Source organism: Miniopterus natalensis, chromosome 2 (genome assembly GCF_054644295.1).
Source record: "Miniopterus natalensis isolate mMinNat1 chromosome 2, mMinNat1.hap1, whole genome shotgun sequence".
Taxonomy (NCBI): domain Eukaryota; kingdom Metazoa; phylum Chordata; class Mammalia; order Chiroptera; family Miniopteridae; genus Miniopterus; species Miniopterus natalensis.
The window spans coordinates 164,540,253-164,560,411 of NC_142082.1; the positions used below are offsets into that span (position 1 = coordinate 164,540,253).

The following is a 20,159-nucleotide window of genomic DNA, read 5'->3' on the forward strand; positions in this document are numbered from 1 at the left end:
GCAAAGGCACCAGGGCCCAAGAAGGCAGAAATGGGAGCTGGGCTGACCTGGCGAAAAGGTAGATATGACCTTGGCCTGTTCCCTGGGCTCTGGTTTCCAACTTGTCTTTCCAGCTCAGAGGGAATGAACAATCTTGATATTATTTTTGTCCTTAGAAAATCCTACACGCTGTTGTTTTTTCCCTATGTCTGAATTAAAAAAAATTTTTTTCCCCATTTAGCTTAGAATGTTCATGTTTCTCTGTCATTCAGAATACAGTCCAGAACACAGTCCATTCTGTACTATATTCTACTCTGCTGATCTTTCTCTGCATACTGTTTCATGCTGTTTATGTCCTACATTTTATTCTGGGTTTTAAGAACCTTGCAAGATAGTATCTGATAAAAATCCAAGACTTTAAAAATTTAAAACTCCAAGAAGTAGATAAAGTTTACCTGAGATATGCTAAGTGAGATCTATTTTAATCTTATAAATATACCAAAGGCTGTTTCTGACATCGAAGAAACCCCTCTGAGGTTTGGAGGAGTAAAGGGAGCCCGTTGAGACCTGCATGACATCCTGGCCCCAGGGGCTTCCCTTCCTCCCCAGCTCTCAGTCTCAATTTCCCCACAAGGGTCTGTTCCTACATCCCATTTCTTTGCTTATTCTGTCTTTTCGTCCATTAGAACATTTACGATATGCAAAGTACTGCACTAAGTACCTCTATGGTTACCCAAATTACTTCATTTCCTAAACTAACTCCCAGAGAAATTCAGCAACATTTTGAGTTTACTGTCCTCAGAAAAGAAGGGCAGGGAGGCTGTGGCTGTTTCTGCCTCCCGGCACCATGAACGCCTGCTGGGTGAGTGCTATCTGGTGTCCCATCAATGCCGAGCCACAACCAGCCGAGTGAAACAAATGCTGCCTGAAACCTGCCTGAAAAACAGGAGTCCTGCCAGGGTTGATGTAATAAAGGGAAACTGAACTATGCATCAGGAAGCCAGTCGTCAGTGGGAGATGAGCCGATGAGGGTGTAGAAAGGGAGTCGCCAGTTTCTGATGACGACACATGAGCAACACCATAACCTGGCCCATAACACCACCAGTGTTTCACCGGGGCAGGAGAGGGTGCCCAGAGAAAGGCCTGCTAGGATGGAAACGGTAGGAACAGACAACACACAGACCTGGGTTAAATTAGTTCTTTATGTTTACAACCCATAACCCAGAGCCTTGAGCAAAATTTCAGGGAGGCATCAAGAACACAGAGCTCCTTAAAATATTTCTCCCTTCTCTCCATATTTTCACTCCACAAGCCAGACTAGATAATATATACACTCAATTTAAAAAAAAAATCTAAAAATAAAAATAATTTCCAATGCAGAGTTCTGTAAAGAATTCCTAATAAAACCGTTCCAACTTCAGGTATCACTGAGAATTCGTTTGGTTCACTTTGCAAAGGGAACTGCATCAAGGAAAGGCGGAGGTAGGGCAGAGTAAGATGTTCAGGCAGTGGGGCTGCTTCACATCACCTTCAACCAGCTTCGAGCCCTGGCCACACCATCTGACTTGGGTTCCGAATGTCCTCAGGGTACTGGCGGTGCCGGGGAACACTGGCCCCGCAGGAGGGGAGACTTACAGCTTGAGCTCGCGGTCGGGCTTCATGCTGAAGGGCTCCAGCCGCTCGCCCTCAGGCAGCATGCTGTTGAGCCGCTCCAGCAGGGGCACGGTCTGGTCGATGCCCATCTGTATGCGGCGGAGGATGGCGGACATTTCATTGACTTTCTGGATCTGCTCTGCATATTTGGCATACCTTTTCTGGCGCTCCTGCATGAAGCTAAAGAGAGTTTCTACAGAAAGATCCATCTGTGGAAGGAGAGGAAAGGAAATGCATTAATCGAGTTCAAGTCCTCTCAGGAGCGTCAGGTGATCAGCACAGAGTCCCACGGGTCAGGTGGAAGCCAGCTCGCCTTCGGGGAAGCACTGGGGAATTAAAAAACCCTCCTGACAAAACTTTATCAGCCACAGCCCCAGAACCATCATTAGAGGGAGACTGAGAGATGACGGTCTGGCTCTGTGTTCTGAGAATGCGAGCCATTTATACCTTGTTGATATCCTAGGATTCTATCTCGACCTCTCTACATGAATGAATCCTGGGCTCAGAAATCAGACAGACCAGGTTTGAATCTGGCTCTGCCACTAAGGTTGATAATAATTATGTTTTCTATCTCAAGGGCTTCATCTGCAAAAAACCCCAACAAATTCAGGAGCTGCCAGGTTGCTGTGAAGATGAAACAACACGTGCAAACACACCCAGCACAGGACTTGGGGTGGCACAGGTGCTTTAAACCGCGTTCTTAATTCCCCTGAATGGCTGCAGGTGGGCAAAACCACAGGAAAGAAGTGGCTCTCCCTGCCAGGACCGAAATGCCAACCACGGCTCAAGTCCATACCCTGTAAGGCAAACTGTGAGGACTGCTTCATAGACCCTCTCCCTCATTTGAACAAACTTCAGGCTCTGGACTTCTCTTCTGTGATCTCTGTTTTTCCCCTGGTGAAGTTCTTTGGAACCTACTATCTGGGTAAAATAGGGGGAGGGAACCTCCAGCATGTTGGATGCCTGTACCCCCTCCTGTGAGTAGACCCCACATCCACTCCCTTCCTGTTTCCTCCCCTGACCAGTGCAGAAACAAATTCCCAAGACTCACACTGCTATCCCAAAGTGCAAATGCCCCTTCTGCCCTCTTCCCATCTATCCCAGGAGCATGCCCCTTCCTAACCCAGAATCATGCGAAGTGCTGGCACTCACCATGCTACCACCGAGCCTCTGAAAATGGTGTGATCAAAACAAACAAAACTAACACAGAAGAGACCAAAGCTAACCCTAGGAAAAGAGAAAAACTGGTTCTCTTTTCTGTGTGGTTCTCTATACTGTGTCTGTGTGGACAGAGGGAAGGTGAGGAGGGAGGCATTAGAACTTGGTGCTTGAGTTTTGGGTTGGTTCTGCCCCCCTCGTTCTGGAATAAATGCCTAGGGGACAAAAAGACAGCTAGTGGGAGGGGGTGCGGGGAGAAAAAAATCTCAGTATGAAACTCCAAATAATGTGGAAACAGTTTATACTTTCAGAGGGTTTTCTGCAACCCTGTTCAGTCGCTCGGCACTTCCGAGGTAGTGAGCTGGTAAATTATTGCATTCATAACAGTCAACCACCAGGCCTTTCCAGGGGGTCAATTCAGTCCAGCACCTAGAAACACCCGGCCTCTGAGAGGCAGAGGGAGATGTGGGAGCCAGATGCAATCCTCATAAGAACCAGCACGGCTCATGGAACAGCCTGCTCCAGAATTCAGAACCCTCTTAGGTTATCACCTTTCTCTTGGCAGGGGCATTCCCATCCCCCAACCCCCAACTCTACCAGGCTAGACAGGGACCTGAGTTTATCTGAAATGGCCTCTAAGGCTCTAACTTAACATGTCTAAGTCTAAGGTCCTTGGTAATCAACCCATTCCCTGATTTATACCTGATCAGTTGTTACAACCATCTTAGCAAGGTATTCGGTGGCATACACTTCCCTACGCATTGCCGCACCCAGCTGGGGCCCATGTTTAATGTAGACAGAGTTTTTGTTCAAAGCCACGTAATGTTTCATGCTTAGGTAAGAATACATCATTCAAGCATGCTGTTCATACATCCTTATAGTATGTCTTTCAAGAGCCAATTGCATAACAGTCCATGAAAGAAAAGAAAAGCCACAGAAGAGGTAACTTAAGGTTGAGTCATCTCCAAGGTCTCAGAGCGACAGAACCAAGACTAGAACCCAGATCTCCTCAGTTCAGCATTTTCCATTTACATGTATTTCCTAAGCAACAGAGTGTACCATTAGTGGTACATGAGATTCTAGTTGGTACATGGCTTGGCATTAAAGAACATCAAAGTACACGATGGAAAAGTCATTGTCTCTTAAATATTTCCCCATCCTTTCTGATTGCTGCAAGAAAGTCTCAATTTGGTGCAAGTAAGACTTTAATACCTGCAAGAGTGTAATAAAATTGGTGACATCTATTTCTCATGTCCTTTGCTCTCTGAGGCAACACTGTTCCTGATCCCTAATCCCTATCTCAGTCTCTGTATGGTCAATGAACCCCAGTGCACACTTATTCTAGAACATCCAACACAACTTTAGGCAGTAAAGTCAGTATCTAATGCAGTTCTGGATCTTACCGTTTTAGCAATCTAGAACTTATTCACCTTTCCTATTTCTATTTTTGGCACAAAAATTCTAGAAGCATAAATATAATATACATGGTCAACAAACGTGTGTTGAGTACTATAGGGTGCACCATGCAAGCTCATAGGGCTATAGATACTGAGAACCAAAACTTTTCACACCCACACAGCTTACTGTGTACATTAATATGACTTTACTTTTCCACTGTCTTTGTTAACATAACTTTACTATTCCAGGAAACCCAGGCCCAGAAAGAGAAATGTTGTGAATAGCTTTGTTTTAGGAACTTCCAGAAACACCATTTAAATGTTAAAAAAAAAAAAAAAGATTTTCCAATACAGAGAGTGACTGTTTATTCTCCACAGCTCTTGCCTTAAAACCCTTGCTTTGTGGTGACTAGGTTCTAGTTAGTGGATGTGGATGTGGAAGTCGCCCGTGGCAGCTGTTAGCTGGCACTCTCCCTTTGCTCTCCCTCCTCCTCTTCCTCTCCTCCTTCATTCTGCTGTTGCTAGAATGTGGATACAGCCCCCTTAGGCCACAAGAATTACTAAGGTCACATCACTGGTTTGGCAGGGCAGTAAGCTAGAGAAGTCTGGGTCCATGAGGACTTTTGTGGCTGAGAGCAGTACCAGGCATGGGAAAGAAGAAGGAACTTCCATTCTGTATAAGCCATTGTAATTTCAGGTCTCTGTAATAGCAGTTGAATTTAATCTTTTACTGGTAGAAATGAATGAGATAAAGTACCTGCCATCAAGGAACCAAATATTTACTCTCAAACTCATACTTCAAACCCTGTCCTACATATTCATATATTGTCTTTTGTGGCAGTACATTCCAAAGGACAGATGAAAAAGGAAGTGAGATTATTTCTGGGTATATCTGGGGGCTTCATTAAAATATTAGATCTCTGTAGAATGTGCTCAAACTTGTTCCAAATACCCTATATGGATGGTGCAGACTATTTGCCCACCTGGTCAGTCTACTGCTGGATATGGATCCTAAATATTAGCAAATCAAATCCAATATACAAAAGGGTAACACATCCTAACCAAGTGAGGTTTATCTCAAGGATGCATGCTTTTTTAGCATCTGAAAATCAAAGTAATTTGCCATTTCAACAGAATAAAGGTTAAAAATCATATAATCATTTCAATAGATGCAAAAAAAGGATTCAACAAATTCAATTATGAATACTTTCAGCAAACTAGAAACGGAAGAACAACAGTTCTCACTCGATAAAGGGCATCTATGGAAAACCTACAGCTAACATCACAGTCAGTGGTGAAAGACACTTGTATTCCTAAGATCAGGAACAAGGCAAGGATGTTCACTCTCATCACTTCTGTTCAACATGGTACTAGAAGTCCCAGCCAGTGCAATAAATCAACAAAAGGAAATAAAAAGCATAGGAAGTGGAGAGGATAAATAAAAGGGCCCTTATCTACAGATGATGTGATAGTGTATTTAGAAAATCTTAAGGAATCTACAAAAAACTAATAATAACTAACAAGTGAATTTTGCAAGGTTTCAAGATACATGGTCAGGATACAAAAATCAACTGTATTTCTATATACTGGCAATGAACACCTGAACAATGGAATAAAAAAATACTATTTAGAATTGTATCAACAACACAAAATACTTAGGGGAAAATTCAACACAACAAAGACCTGTATACTAATATTGCAAAACCCTGCTGTGGAAAATTAAAGGCGATCTCAAAAAATGGAGAAATATACCATGTTCATGAATTGGAAGACTCAATACCATTAAGATGTCAATTCTTCCCAAATTAATTTATTGATTCATTTGCGATCTGAATCAAAATTCTAGAAAGCATTTTTGTAGGTATTTGATTAAGCTGATTCTAAGCACAAAGACTGGCCAAAAGAATTTTGAAAAAGAAAGTAGTTTGAAGATTTATAGTACTTGATTTCAAGACTTACTATAAAGCTACAGTAATCAGAATAGTGTAGTATTGGCACAGAGACAGACATATAGATCAATGAAACTAAACAGAGTGTAGAAATAGATTTAAACATATGTCATCAATTGATTTTTGTTTTTTTACAAAGGTTCCAAGGTAATTCTATGGAGAAAAGAAACTTTTCAACTATTAGTGCTAGAATAAACAGATATCTATACAGGAAAAAAATAAACCTGGGTCCCCTACACCTCACCCCATACACAAAAATGAACATGAAATGGATCACAGACCTAAACATAGAAGCTAAAACTATAAAACCTCTAGAAAGAAACAATGGAGAAAAACCATTGCTACCTGAGGTAAGACTTTCTTAGGTTCAAGCATTAACCATAAAAGAAAAAAATCATTAAATTGATCTTCATCAAAACTCTAAAGTTCTATTTGAAAGACACCATTAAGAAAAAGATAAGACAAGCCACATTCTATGAGAAAATATTCATAATATATATATATGTGATAATAGACATATCCAGAATGTACAATGAATGCAATATTAAGAAAAAATCCAAGTTTGGGATCCTTTCAAGAGAACCACCCTGGAGCCTCCGTCACTAAAACATTAATTGAATTTCTAAGGAAAAACATCAGCTTTTAAGATCTTTAAAAAAAGAGGATCAAGATCCCTTACGGGAAGATGAGCCTCCAACGGACCAGCTGAATATCAACTCAGTTTATTAAAAAGAAAAGTAGGGGGAGGGGCCAATGCAGAGCCACTCGAAATGAGGGGGAGCACAGGGGAAAGTCTCAAAGGCCATCACCCATAGGGGGATCTGGCCCTCTTGGGACAAAGGTTCCAAGGAGGTATGAGTGAAACATGCTTGATGAGTGTATCCAAGGGCACTGTTAAGTAAATTGAACTACAAATCAGGAAAAAAAGAGTAGCCAGATGTTAACCAGACATCATCTGAATAGAACGCCCTTGCTGAAGCCTGATACAGTGTGGAATGGAAAAAAATTCTGTTCTTACACCACTCTGAGGATTCTAGAGGCTTCCAACTCATGACCAAGATCATCCTGAATCCAATCCTTAGTCTCTGGATACTTACTGCTGTCAAATGAAAAGTGGCTATCCTGACACACTGAGGGGTCTGGTTCGTGGAAGCTCTCACCTTGACTGAGCTGGAGTGGCAGAATGGGACTCCACTGCTTTCAAACCCACTGGCTTAAGTTCTCACTGGTTCACATTCCAAGGTTTAGCCAGAGCTTTTACCTCAGGTGTAAAGTGATCATGCTGACTCTGGGAGTGACTTGTTTAGATACTGAAGACATTGCTGAGCTCAAGCTGAGTGACTCAGTCACTCAGAAAGGAATGGGCTTCTTGCAGAAGAGGAGAGGACTTCTACAGAAGCAACAAAATAAAGAACTGATGTGAGGCTAAGTAACCATTCCAGCTTCATGACCAAGTATATATAGCTTGCAGATGAAGAGAGTAGTGTCAGACAGAACTGGGTCAAAATATTGGCATAATCCATGGACACAGACATGGTGAAGCCCTGGGGCGGGGGGTGGGGGCAGGGTAGAAGGAGTCAATGGGGAAAACAAGGGGACATCTGTAATTCTTTCAACAATAAAGATAATTTTGCATATGATTTATTACCTGTGACCTTGAATCAGTTACTTCTTTGAGCCTCAGCTTCTTCACGGTTAAACTGGGGATAATAATAGTACCTACCTCACAGGGTAGATGTGAGGACTAATAACATGTACAAAACACCTAAAAGAGCCCCCAGAAAAACAGAGCTCCATAAATAATAAAATTCATATAAACTGAAACAGAAACTATGTCTAAAAACCTCTTTTACATGAAGAATGGAAAAGCAAGGTAAGAAATTTAATAAACAAGGACAGAAAAAAGATCTTTTTTGGCACTTTGAGGTACCCAAATAGACGAAATATACCTTTGTTGTAAAGGTGGGGAGCTTATTGTTATGACTCATCTCTGTTACACTGACTGTCTTCAAGGCTTTCACAGTCACTCAGATGACAGTTTAACATTGTGTTTCTGCTGACAAGTTTTATTTTTGTCCTAAATTTCTGCTACTGAAAATCTTACAACAGAGTCACATTACTCATCCCAAAGTTTCCTGAGAGGAACACTTCACACTACATAATAACTGAAATCATTATTTGCCTACGGGTCCTCCCTTGTGCTTTTTACGGTCAGCCATGACAATGAGTGAGTACTCCCACTGTTTGATGTTACCCAACATGGTAAAATAAAAATATTTAAGTGTACGTGCATGTATTTTTCCCCCAAAAAATATTCTGAAAGCAGAAGAGTTTTAGTAACTATCTTCTCCAATGAGAGTACACAGCTTAAAAACTTCTGTTGCATAAAATTTCCTGACAAAGTAAGCTTTGATGCTGGTTTGGGACAAGTGGGTCATCCTGTGGAAGATGTCTAAGTGCTTAATGTGATTTCCTTTTCAAAGTAAAGGTAATCTTTTCAAGGTAGTGATTCATATTACAAGGGCCTATGGCTTTAAGTTCAAAAAGAGGCATGACACAACAATAAATAGGAGCCTCATATAGATATTGTACAAGATGGCCAAAAACAAGTGTAATAACTTTTTTATGGGTCAAAAGAAAAACGAGCAGGCAAACTGTGTTCCACAGTCAACAAAATTCAAGTCTATATAATCAACAGACCGTTGCTTTCCCTATCCCTAAGTTACTTACATTTACAAGAAATGTTAAAAACAAAAAAGACTCTTGAGGACTTCAGGAGACTACGTCAAAAAGTTACCTTTCCATCCTTTAAAAGTAATGTTCAGCTTTTAATGTGATGTCTCTCAGTTAACTTAAGCCTCGGGGTCCATTTTTATTTGATCTCAGTAGATGGTTCACTTTCTCTGTACTCATTCTACACTTAAACTCCTGTTTCCCAAGGAGGTCAATTTAGGAATATGGAGATGGGGAGGAGGAGGCCATGATGGGCCAAGGCCAGCTAACCAAGGGGGGCCTGTCCCACTTCTCACATTCTGAATCCAGTCCAGCTTTGTTCCTCCCTTACACAGGCATCCTCTGTGCTCCAAAATATAATAAATATACAGTGATAGACAATTATTTTCTTTTATTGTAAGATTTTTCTAGCTAAGGGGGCTAAAAGGAAAAAATGACAATTCATCCTGTTTTATAGCAATTCAAATAATAAATTCTGAGATCAGTAACAATCTGTAGGGACTTGGCCATGCTTCAAATGTCTATTTGGAGGTGGATCTATTACTGATTTTTAGCAATGTAGGCTCACCCCTACCCTAAATCCTTGACATGGCTAATAATTCATTACCACAAAAAGACAGAAGGCTAATAGAAACAGAGGCATGGATACATGGAACAGACTGACAGCTGGCAGTGGGAAACTAGGTAAAAGAACGTGAAGGAATTAGCTGAAGAATATATATGCATAACCCATACACAGTGTGGCATTGGCCAGAGGGAGGGGGGGAGGAGGTTGAGTAGAGGTAAGCAGATGGGGGGGTATAGAGACATCTGAAATAGTATCAACAATAAAAATAAAGTTTAAAAAGAAGACGGAAGACTTGGATTTAAATCCTACTAATTGTGTGACAAATCACAAACTGAGTATCAGTTTGTACTTTTAAAGTGGTAATAATAATACAGTACCTGTCACCTGTCCTTCCTGTCTCACAGTAGTGTTATGAAGATTGTAACTGAGAGGATATATACAAGAGTGGTCTAGAAATAGAACAGAGCTATAAAAATGAAAGTTTATATTATAACAAATTCCACTGAATGGTCAAATATGCTTAGAGATTTGTTTTTCATAATGCTAAAATGAAACTAAGAAATTCTCAGATTATATGACCACATTCAAAGAAAAATGCTTCAGTATTTTTACATAAAGCTTCACCCTTTCACATGTTCTGAATCTCAGAACTACCAATGCTCCTGGTTAGAAAGCAGTTAGTATAACTATGTAAATTAGTACTGTCCAAAGGGCAAAGTCTGGTGTTGCAAATATAGCTCATTTCTCCAAAGAAGATCTACAAATAGCAAATAAGTGGATGAAACGATGTTCAACATCATTAGTCATTAGGGAAAGGAAAGTCTAAAACACAAGCAGATACTCCTTCACACTCACTAGGATGGCTAAAATAAAAAGACAGACAATAACAAGTGTTAGTGAGGATGTGGAGAAATTAGAACACTCACGCACTGCTAAAGGGAATGTAAAGTGGTGCAGTGCTTTGGAAAACAGTTTGGCAATTTCTCCAGAAACTAAACATAGTTTCCATATGACCCAGCAATTTCACTCCTAAGTATATACCCAAAAGAACTGAAACATATATTCACACAAAAATTTGTACAGAAATGTTCATGAAAACATCATTCATAATAACTCCAAAATGGAAATAACCCAAACATCCATCAACTGATGAATGGATAAATAAAATGTGGTATATTCATACAATGGAATATTATTCAACCATAATAAGGAATGTAACTGACAACACTTGCAATAAATGCAAGGCTACAACATGGATGAGCCTTGATAACATCATGCTAAGTGAAAGAAGCCAAACACAAATGGCCACATACGATTCCATTTATATGAAATGACAGAATAGGTAATCCATTGACATAGACAAGAGATTAGTTGTGGCCAGGGGATAGGAGGACAGGAGATGGGGAGTGACAGCTAATTTATACATGGCTTCTTTTTGGGGTGATGAAAATGTTCTGGAATTAGTGGTGTTAGTTGCACAACTGTGTGACTACTAAGAACCACTGAACTGTACACTATAGAAAGATGAGAGGTACCTCAAGACTGAGTTCTTAGCAATCTCTTGGAACCTTCTTTGCTTCTTCTTAAACTGACCCCATAATGGCCACATTTTTAATCTCACTTGATAGGAGGTGCCTTCTTCTCAAGATCCTTCTTCCACTCTATGAACCTGGTGCTTGGGCTTAGTCGCTCTAGCTTTCATACATCAGCTACCTCCTGATTTTGTCTTTGACTCATATTATTAGCTACCTCTACTTCAGAGAGTGGAATGTTCCTTGCCTCCAATCATAAATTTGGCACGTGCTAGCCCACCCTCCACCATCTATCCCCACCATACCTTCACTTGACCTCTACTGGGGATTCAGACAGATGATAAAAGTTAGGGTATGCTAGGCTGCAACACAAACTTTTCCCAATCAAATATGTGTGTTCTGGCTATCTGTCCCTCCTCCAGATCACCATTCCTACAGAGGAATTGGGAGTCCTCTGTGAGAATGTTCTCTGGGGTGCCTCTCTCTTACACAATCGACAAACAATGGTCAGATGTTTTCATTAATTACATCACAGGCCAAATGTCACCAATTACCACATAATGTACATGTTGAAGTTACCCTGTTTCTGAAGACAGTAGTTTACAGTAACAGCTTGTAAGAGTAAACTCTTGCCATTTATTCTCATATCACGCCTTTGATCTATAAATCAGACAAGAAGAGAAACTCTTCTCTGGCAAATCTTAATTCACATGGTCTCAAAAACAAAAACTAAAATCCATACTAGGGGGACTGTGTCTTTTAGCAATCTATGTACATCATATTAGGATGACAGTAGGTAGAACACAGTATACAGTAGTCGGTAATTCCCTACTTATTTTAATTAATGTAATAAAATAATGTATAGCAGTTACAATTACTATTAATTATCTGTGAAATGTCGGGCATTGTACTCTGTATTATACTGATACTATCTTTATTCCTTACAACAGTCCTATAAGGAAAATATCAGTCTCTTAGTAGAGATGAGAAATTGGGACTCAGAGGTCACAGAATGTGCCCAGGGTAACACAGCTAGTACTAGCAGTGAAATCAGAATTTAAACCCAGGCTTCTCCACCGAATCTTCGCCTATCTTTTCTACAGAGCTCATTAATTCAAATGTCAATTCATTTCACTGAAATACATACCATGTTGAGCAATGTGTTCAATACATTTTCAAAATCTTTAACAGATGAATTTAAATGGCAATTTTTAGTTTTCAAGTGCAGTGAAAGAATACTTTTGTTTTTAATTTAACCACTAGTATTTATTTTTTAATAACGAAGTATTAGACATAACATGTACATTTATAAACACAAAACCTGAGAGGAGACCAAAGGGAAAAACTATTTGTCAGCAGATTAACTTGAATGACATTTTCACTGGCAAAGTCTGTTTGCAGCACACTCTGTACTCTGACATTTTGCTTGTACAAGCATTTCGCAATCCTCGACTTCACCGAGGGGGCTTAGAACATAGAATTTTAGAGCCACAAGGGTCCTGAGAGAACATTTGATCCCATCCCCCTCACTTTACTAGACGACTCCAGAGTGGGTAAGCAATTTGCCTAAGTCTACACAGCCAGTGCTGCCAGAGCCAGGCCTGGACTCCACATCTCCTGCGTCCAAGGGCCACTACATGACATTACTGCCAGCTGTCCCAAGCAACTAAGTCTGCCAGTGCCATTTCCTTTTCCACAGTTAGTTCCACCTTGTCAGATGAATTATAACTGTGTGTGAACTAAAACTGTGACCTAAAACAGTTTTTCAGTACACCATTTCTGGCCATAAGGATAACAAAAAATCTACCGCAAAGTAATGTCAAAATCAAATAACAAGGTCAAAACAAACATCTCCATACCCATTAGGAACAGAACCTGCTCAGGTGGACCTAGATCTGCAACTAGGAGCTATCAGTTTAAGCTGTGTGCAGTTTCTGCTTCCTCTGGAATGACATAAGCCTTCCCCAGCTCCTTATTAGTCTGCCATTTCCTGTTGCTCAATGGCAAACAATGGGCAGACTGTCGCCAGTGTTTTCATTAATTACACCAGGGCTGAATGGCATGGATTACCACATAGTGGACATTTTGAAGTGACCCTGTTTCCTTTGTTCAAACAATGTATTTAAATGTCTCTGCAAAGGAACAAATTTTATTTGGGTCTTCAAGAGAATTGAGAGAGACCAGGACCTCAGGAATTTGAATTGCATCACTTTGTTCCAATTGTTATTTTATGACTTGCCCAACTTCCCCTGAGGCCTTCTTACCCTCAGCAGTTACGGGCCAGGCGGGAAGGTAGGCAAGAAACCTGAAAACCTTTAAGCAGGTCCCAAAGCTAAATATGTTAGTTGGGCAGACACCCCCCCCCCCCACACACACACACACACACCGGGAAAAGGGCTGGCAAGGGACACGAAAGGCATCAAATCTGGGAAAGAAAAAAGATCAGCATAAAGGGAAAGCTTGAGGACACAAAGCCCACTCCGCCCTCTGCCTTGAGAGGGCTTTCCCTGGACTCTATGAAGACGTTAGTCCAGGGCACACAGACACCTTAGATCGCTTGCCTCCTGAGAAGTCGCTGTTCTGCTTTCTCTCTAATTAAAGCCCTCCTCTCTCTGCATTCCTTCTGGAGTGGGACTGGGGAGGTAAGAGCCTCTCGTCAAAGCCCGCTCTCTGGCTTCCCTGACTGTGCCCCTCTCGGTCCACCTTCATGACTGCCTAGTCCTCGGAGATCCTTTCTCAAGAAAGCAATCGATGGGGAGTGTAGAAAAGTTAGCCTCAGAGTAGGGAGAGCTGGCATTTTAAGCTATAAATGTAGGGTCTTCAGGGCTTTTTAAAGTGTCCCCTAAGGATTGCTTTTGAAATATAAAAACATAAAGGAAATATGATAAAAGGGACACTGAGTCAGGGGAAGTTAGCATTAGGTACAGACATGGACAGAAGCTAGAAGTAAAAATCCTTGCATAAAGAAATGAAGAGAAAGACAAAAGAACCGTAGAAAGCATCTGGAGTTTCAAATGCGGGTTTTAGATCTGGGTTTGAGTCCCAGCTCCACTATTTAACAACTGTGTCACCTTGAATGGTTTACCTTTCAGGCCTCTGAGCCTCGGTTTCTTTATCTGTCACACACAGATGATAATGCATGCAAAGTGCCTATTCCAGGCCTGACGCGTAGTAAACGTGAAAAATGACGGCTGTGTTATTACTGCTGCTGCTACTACTACTGCTTCCTTAAGAGAGGAGCGGAGAAGCCACGTTGGCAGATGGAGAGGGTGGGCGATGAAGAAAACCTGGGAGCCACGTCAGTGACCTGGACTCCCCTTCCTAATGCCAGGATCACAGGGAAATAAAAAAGTTTGTATGACCTAAGTGACACATTCAATAGTTTAAAACCTGAGCTGAGGTGATTACACAACGTAAAACTGGGTTAATTATTTGCTCTACAAGTCCCTTATTTAGGCATCCAACTATCCATGAACACAACCCCTTTTCTGACTCGGAGGAGAGAACAGGCCTTGCAGGTGGTGAGGAGGTAAATATTTTACAGCTGAAATCCTCTAACTTATGCTAAAAAACAAACAGGTGGCACCTCCTGTGAGGAGAAGATGATGATGATGACAATGACACTAAGATACTATTTTGGTATCCTGTATCTCAGTTGACGCCAGAGTCTGCGCCCTCAACACTATGCCAGATGACCTCTCCTGACATGCGAGAGCCTGGTCTCTAGAGTCCAGAGGCTCCTATCCTCAGCCAAGCACAGAGCTGAGGTGACAGCTCATCATCACTACACAAACTCATCCAGCAAACACTTCCTGAGCACTGGGGGAGAAATGAGGCAGGAGACCCCTTCTGACCAAGGGGAACCAGGAATGATTTATAGGTAGGCTGCTGGCAAGACCGATGGGAGCACAGGACTCATCAGGCAGAGATGAGCAGAGTCTAGCAGGAGGGAGCACAGTAGAAGGCATGGGGCAGAAGTGGAGACCAGGGAGCAGTCTGACTTTAGTGGATTCTGGAGACTACAACTATGATCATGACAAGATGGAAAGTCAGGAGAGTGACTGGTCACAGAAACGCTGGTCTCAGCAAGGGTGAAGGAGAGAATCGCTAAGGTACCTTAAGACAGAGGAAGAAATCATTGCCGAATCTACACTTAATTGTGCCACGAATACTTCTACAGGTTAACATCACCTCCTCCTTGGTCTTGCTGCATTTAAAATAAATGACTTTTACTCCCTAAAACAATCCTCTCATTCACATAGCTCCTAGTCCTGCAGAGTACGTGCACATTCATTAACCCATTTGCTCTGGGCTGCACACCAGCTGTCACCTAACTTTCTGCATGAAACCATTCTAGTATAACCTTAGACGAGTGACAAGCTCCCTGATCACGTGTAGAATAAGAACTGTGGAGTACATGTGAAGTCTTATAATATTAAAATCTATCCTGTCAATATGGGCAGAAAAAAGTTAACTCTTGCCTCAAGCTCTAGGAACACATCCTAGAGAAACCCTTGGAACCTGAAAGAACTAGAGATTTTTTTTTAAAAGAGTATCAATCTGCAAGTGTCCTTCCAATTAACAACAGAGAGAGCAAATAAGTCTCCAGTCCAGAATATGCAGATAAGTATGAGAATAACTAGATTGTAAATAATGCATAGAATCTTGGGTACCATGACTGTCACTGGTCCAAGATTTGAAAGATTTTAGGTAGAGACAGAGTTTTGAGGAAGAGTCTCCGGGCTTGCTCTTTATAGTGAAAGTTCCTTTCTCGTAAGGCCTTCCCAGCCCACTCTACCTAAAATTTGCACCCCATTGACATTTCAAATCCCCTTTCTTGCTTTACACTTTTACCCTCAGCACTCATCTCACATGCTACTTATTTTACCTTTTTACCTTGTTTATTGCCTGTTTCCCAGTGAAATGGAAGGTGTATGAGGAAAGGATCCGTTTTGTTCAATGACACATCCTCACACCTAGAACAGAGCTTGGCACAGCACTGAATGGGTTCACCAATGACATAGGCAGGTCAAGGCACATGCAAACAAGGTTCTCAAAGGCCTATTCTTATCTGAGTGAGCCAAAAATTATAATGCTATGTCATGGTTTTTTCACTTAAGGTTAAAAGCGTAAGGGTTTCCTTAATATCACTTGGTTTTCATTGATGAGAGGACCTAAACCAAGTGAAACTTACCATGGGACCCTGCACCAGCTATTCTTAATCCCAACGCTGGGCTATAGATGCATTTTAGGAATGTAAGCTCAAATATAACAAAGATACTCAAAATATAGCCTAACTCTGGACACACATATAGACTATATCTCCCAGCCTCCTTTGTCGTTAGCCATGTGACTGAGTTCTAGCCAAAGTGATGTATAACACTTACAGGTTTGGCCCCTAAGAACCTCCCATCTGTGCTATTCCACTCTCTTTCCCCTTCCAACAACTGGATGCTATCAGCAATGTGGTCTTTGGGTATATATGGCAGAACACAGATGGGAGGAATCCCTGAGCTCAGTTGAGGACAGTCACCTAGTAACCAGAAGCATCTACCTTCAACACGAGCAAGAAAGAAACTTCTGCTGTATTTGAGCCTCATACATCTTTGAGCCTACTTATAGATGCGGTCTAGCCTACCCTCCCTAAAACAACTCTCATAGCCTTTACTTTCTCTAATAGAATGAGAAAGCTTATACTGAAATCATGGAAGAATATGTTAACTTGTTCATTCAACAAACATTTATTAAATGTTACTATGTGCCAGGCATTGTTCTCAGCATTGCGGCAATGCTCAAGTTTGCTAAAATTCCTTGTTTTGCTTCATTGAAAGAGATATAGGACAGGGAGTATCTTTCCCCAGCCCTGCTTCTGGTTCTATAACCCACGTGCCCTTAATACTGCTTACTAGCTGGCTTACGGGTACTAGTTGCTCTGCCATTCCTCACAAGAGAGGCAGCTGCATGGAGCTTCTCACGCTGCCCACTGCGGCAGACTGGAAATGAGCTGGGGGAGGGACCGGAGCAGGGGTTCCTGTACCTGGCACCTGTGGCCAGTACCAGGAAAGCTGGCAGCACCAGCTGTCCCGGGGCACGTCTAGGGCAGACAAACTGGGGGGAAATGGGGCTGCTGTTCACACATACTCATGTGTCAGCATCCAGAATCTAAATGGAGTAAAATCTCGGAGCAGTCAAATAACTAGGTTTTGCTCAGGCCTCGCCAAAAAACACAAGCCTACGATTCCAAAAGGCTAGTAATAAACCTGAGTGGGCCCTTGTCCAGGATCTCTGCCTTTTGGCAGGGCAGTGCTGGTGTGAAGGAAGTGTGGGGCCAGGCCGAAGGAAGTAGTGTGTGCAGACCTTACAGCCAGACAAACCAGAAGCAGCCCAATCCCCCATCTCTACTTCCTGCCACTCGAGGCACCAGTTGTATTTCCTACTGAGAAGAAAGGTTGCCCAAAGGACAAGAAGGGGGGACACTGTAATGGTAAGGTCTCAACATGAAATTTACACCAGAGTCACATGTAAGATAGAAAGGGAACACCGAACTTTCTTGAAACGCCTTGCCCTCAGTATTTCAGCAAAAAAAAGCCCAACATCTCAATGCTCTTATCAAAATTTGTGGTTTTAATTAAACACTCCTAGTCCATTTTATAATCTGAGTCAAACAAGCAGCAACCAATGCCAGGACACGTTTAAAAGCAGCAATAAGAATCTAACAATGTTGTCATTTAAAGGAGACTCACAATTCAAGGTGGTAGGCTAAGAGCAACAACCTGGCCCTGGTGGGTGTGGCTCAGGTGGTTGGAGCGTCATCCTGTGCCCCGAACAGCCTCACCCAGTTGGGGTGCATACTGGGGGCAACCAATCGGTGTTTTTCTCTCTCTCTCTCTCTCTTCCCTCTTCCTTCCTCTCTCTCTAAAAATCAATAAAAACATCCTCAGGTGGGAATTAAAAAAAAAAAAAAAAAAGAATAGGCTCATCTAACCAATGGTTCACAAGAACCAGGCTTTTACTGGGAGATCGGAGTGGATGCTGATGCCAATTCAGACACTGATTCTCTGCAACACTGTGAGTGCTGGATTTAACCTTGATCAATCTCTCCCCCAGTCTCATGGGAGGAAACATGGTACAGGAAATCAGGTCAAAAACTTGGAAAATGGTGCCAGCTAGGTCTTAAATATTACAGTACTGTCAACAGAAAGAATTCCTGCCTGCCTCTGTGTACAGACCCCTTCAAACACAAGTTGAATGTTTACTGCATGAACAGGAATGACTAAAAATGAAAGATCCCAGAGAAGTAGACATAAGTAGTATGGTAAAGCAGAAAAGAGCACTGGAATCCGGGAGACTCATCTAATACCATCTTAATCATTAGCTAAGAGAAAAACATTGGGCAAGTCACAAATAAACTCCAAAGACCTTGGCTTCTTTATTTGTGCAATGAAAGAACTAAATGAGAGAAACTTTAGGGTCTCTTTATAATACTATGTAATCGTGGCTTTCCAAGGGCTGTAACTCTTTCTTACCTGTTCACCTGAACCTTCCCTTCAATGCATCACATCAGTTTATGCTAAAGTAGCCTGCTTATCAACGCACCTAAGAATGAAAGACACCGAGGCTACTGGAATCACATCATGAATTTAGTTTCAAGACCTTTAAGCATGCACATAAAAACTGTAACAAAACAAACCTAGTGGCTTTATCTTAGTTAAAAGGTATTCTAATTTATTTACACATTGATAGTTGCTAGAGTGAGGCAGAAACACCATCTAGGTCAGTGACAAGAACTGCTCCAAATGGCTCACCTATGTCTTCCTGGGGCTGTGGACTTGCCACCAGCCTTCCCACCACCTTCCCCTCCCCACCCCTGGGGAAAAGCACATTAGGAAGACACATGCTTCTTTACCTTTCATTTAGCCCACATTTCAATGACAGATGTGACCTCAAACTGAAACTGTCTGCCTGTCAACCTGAATCCTTAAGTAGAAATGAGGAGCTGTCACAGAAAATCACTGAAATGGTAAGTGATACATCCACAGCCTAGAAGCCAAGGACTAATCATTCACGGTCATCCAGTCTCACGTTTCTAGAGACCCGTGTTCCCTAGGCACCATTTCCTACTCACAAAGCACAGTAAACAGTTAAATTCACTACAAAAATTCCCCAAATCGCATATTCGTGGCATGAAAGGAATCACTCAGGGTTTGAAGGAAACCAGATTGGGCTCCTTATTTAGTTCTGTATCACACTTGGGTACTGAGTGAACTGCTTCAAATGAGCCACTATTTAGGCTGCTGCTGGTAACAAGAAATTTCATATAGGCCAATTCAAGGCAATAAGGTTAGGCTTTTCTCTTTTAGTCATTTATTTATATTTGAAACAATAAGAGCTAACACTCCAGTGTTTACTATATGGCAGACATGGTCCTAGGCACTTAACACAGAGAAACTTGTTCAACCTCACAAAAACCTTACTGAGGTCGATACTATTCTTATCCCCATTTAACAGGAGAGGGAACCGAGGCTCAGAAGGATTAAGTAACTTGGCCAAGATCACAGAGCTAGTTAGAGGCAGTGCCAGGACTTGAACCCAGACAATGAGGCTCTGGAGTCTGCACTCTGGGCCACAATGCTAAATCACCCACAAATACAAGGTGGGGCTTTCCTCGCTCAGCGGAGCCTTCAGGGACTCCCAGGGCTCACAGCTATACTACTCCCCAGTGTCACTCCCAACAAATGACCTCCCCTCCTCCTCAGAGAGAAAACATAGCCTCTGCAGGTGTGATGATCTGTGCCAGGTAGCCTCTTTTTATAAGCTTACCCACATCCTTCCTTTTCTCTCAAAATAAGTAGCCCATGGCTCTAATCCTGCCCTCTCTTGTCCCCACAGGGGTCTTGCTCTCTGAATCCCCCTTACCCTTCATCTTTGACCTCTTCCATCTCTTCTCCCGAAATCTGTAAGCACGTTCAAGCATACCACCTGCCAAAAAACAAAGAAACTAACAAAAACCACCCTCCCTCAATCTTCATCCACTTTTAATTCCGTAACTTTGGCAGCTCTCTCACTCTGTGACCCTGGATAAACTGCTCACTTTCTCTACAAGGCTTCGATTTCTGCATCTAAATAATGACCGCACTGGTCTCTAAGGTCCTTCCAACTCCAACGTTCTGTGGTTCTTAATGTAGAGAAG

At 42.0% G+C, this 20,159-nt stretch overlaps 1 protein-coding gene across 1 annotated transcript in view; it reads right to left on the minus strand.

The window, feature by feature from the left end:
- Positions 1 to 1,163: 1,163 nt before the first annotated feature.
- Positions 1,164 to 20,159, minus strand: part of BORCS5 (BLOC-1 related complex subunit 5) — a 64,694-nt gene continuing 45,698 nt past the window's right edge. The window contains exon 4 of the mRNA XM_016197459.2: positions 1,164 to 1,841. Coding sequence (XP_016052945.1) covers positions 1,611 to 1,841 — 231 coding nt within the window. The 3' untranslated portion in view covers positions 1,164 to 1,610. The remainder of the gene's footprint in view (positions 1,842 to 20,159) is intronic.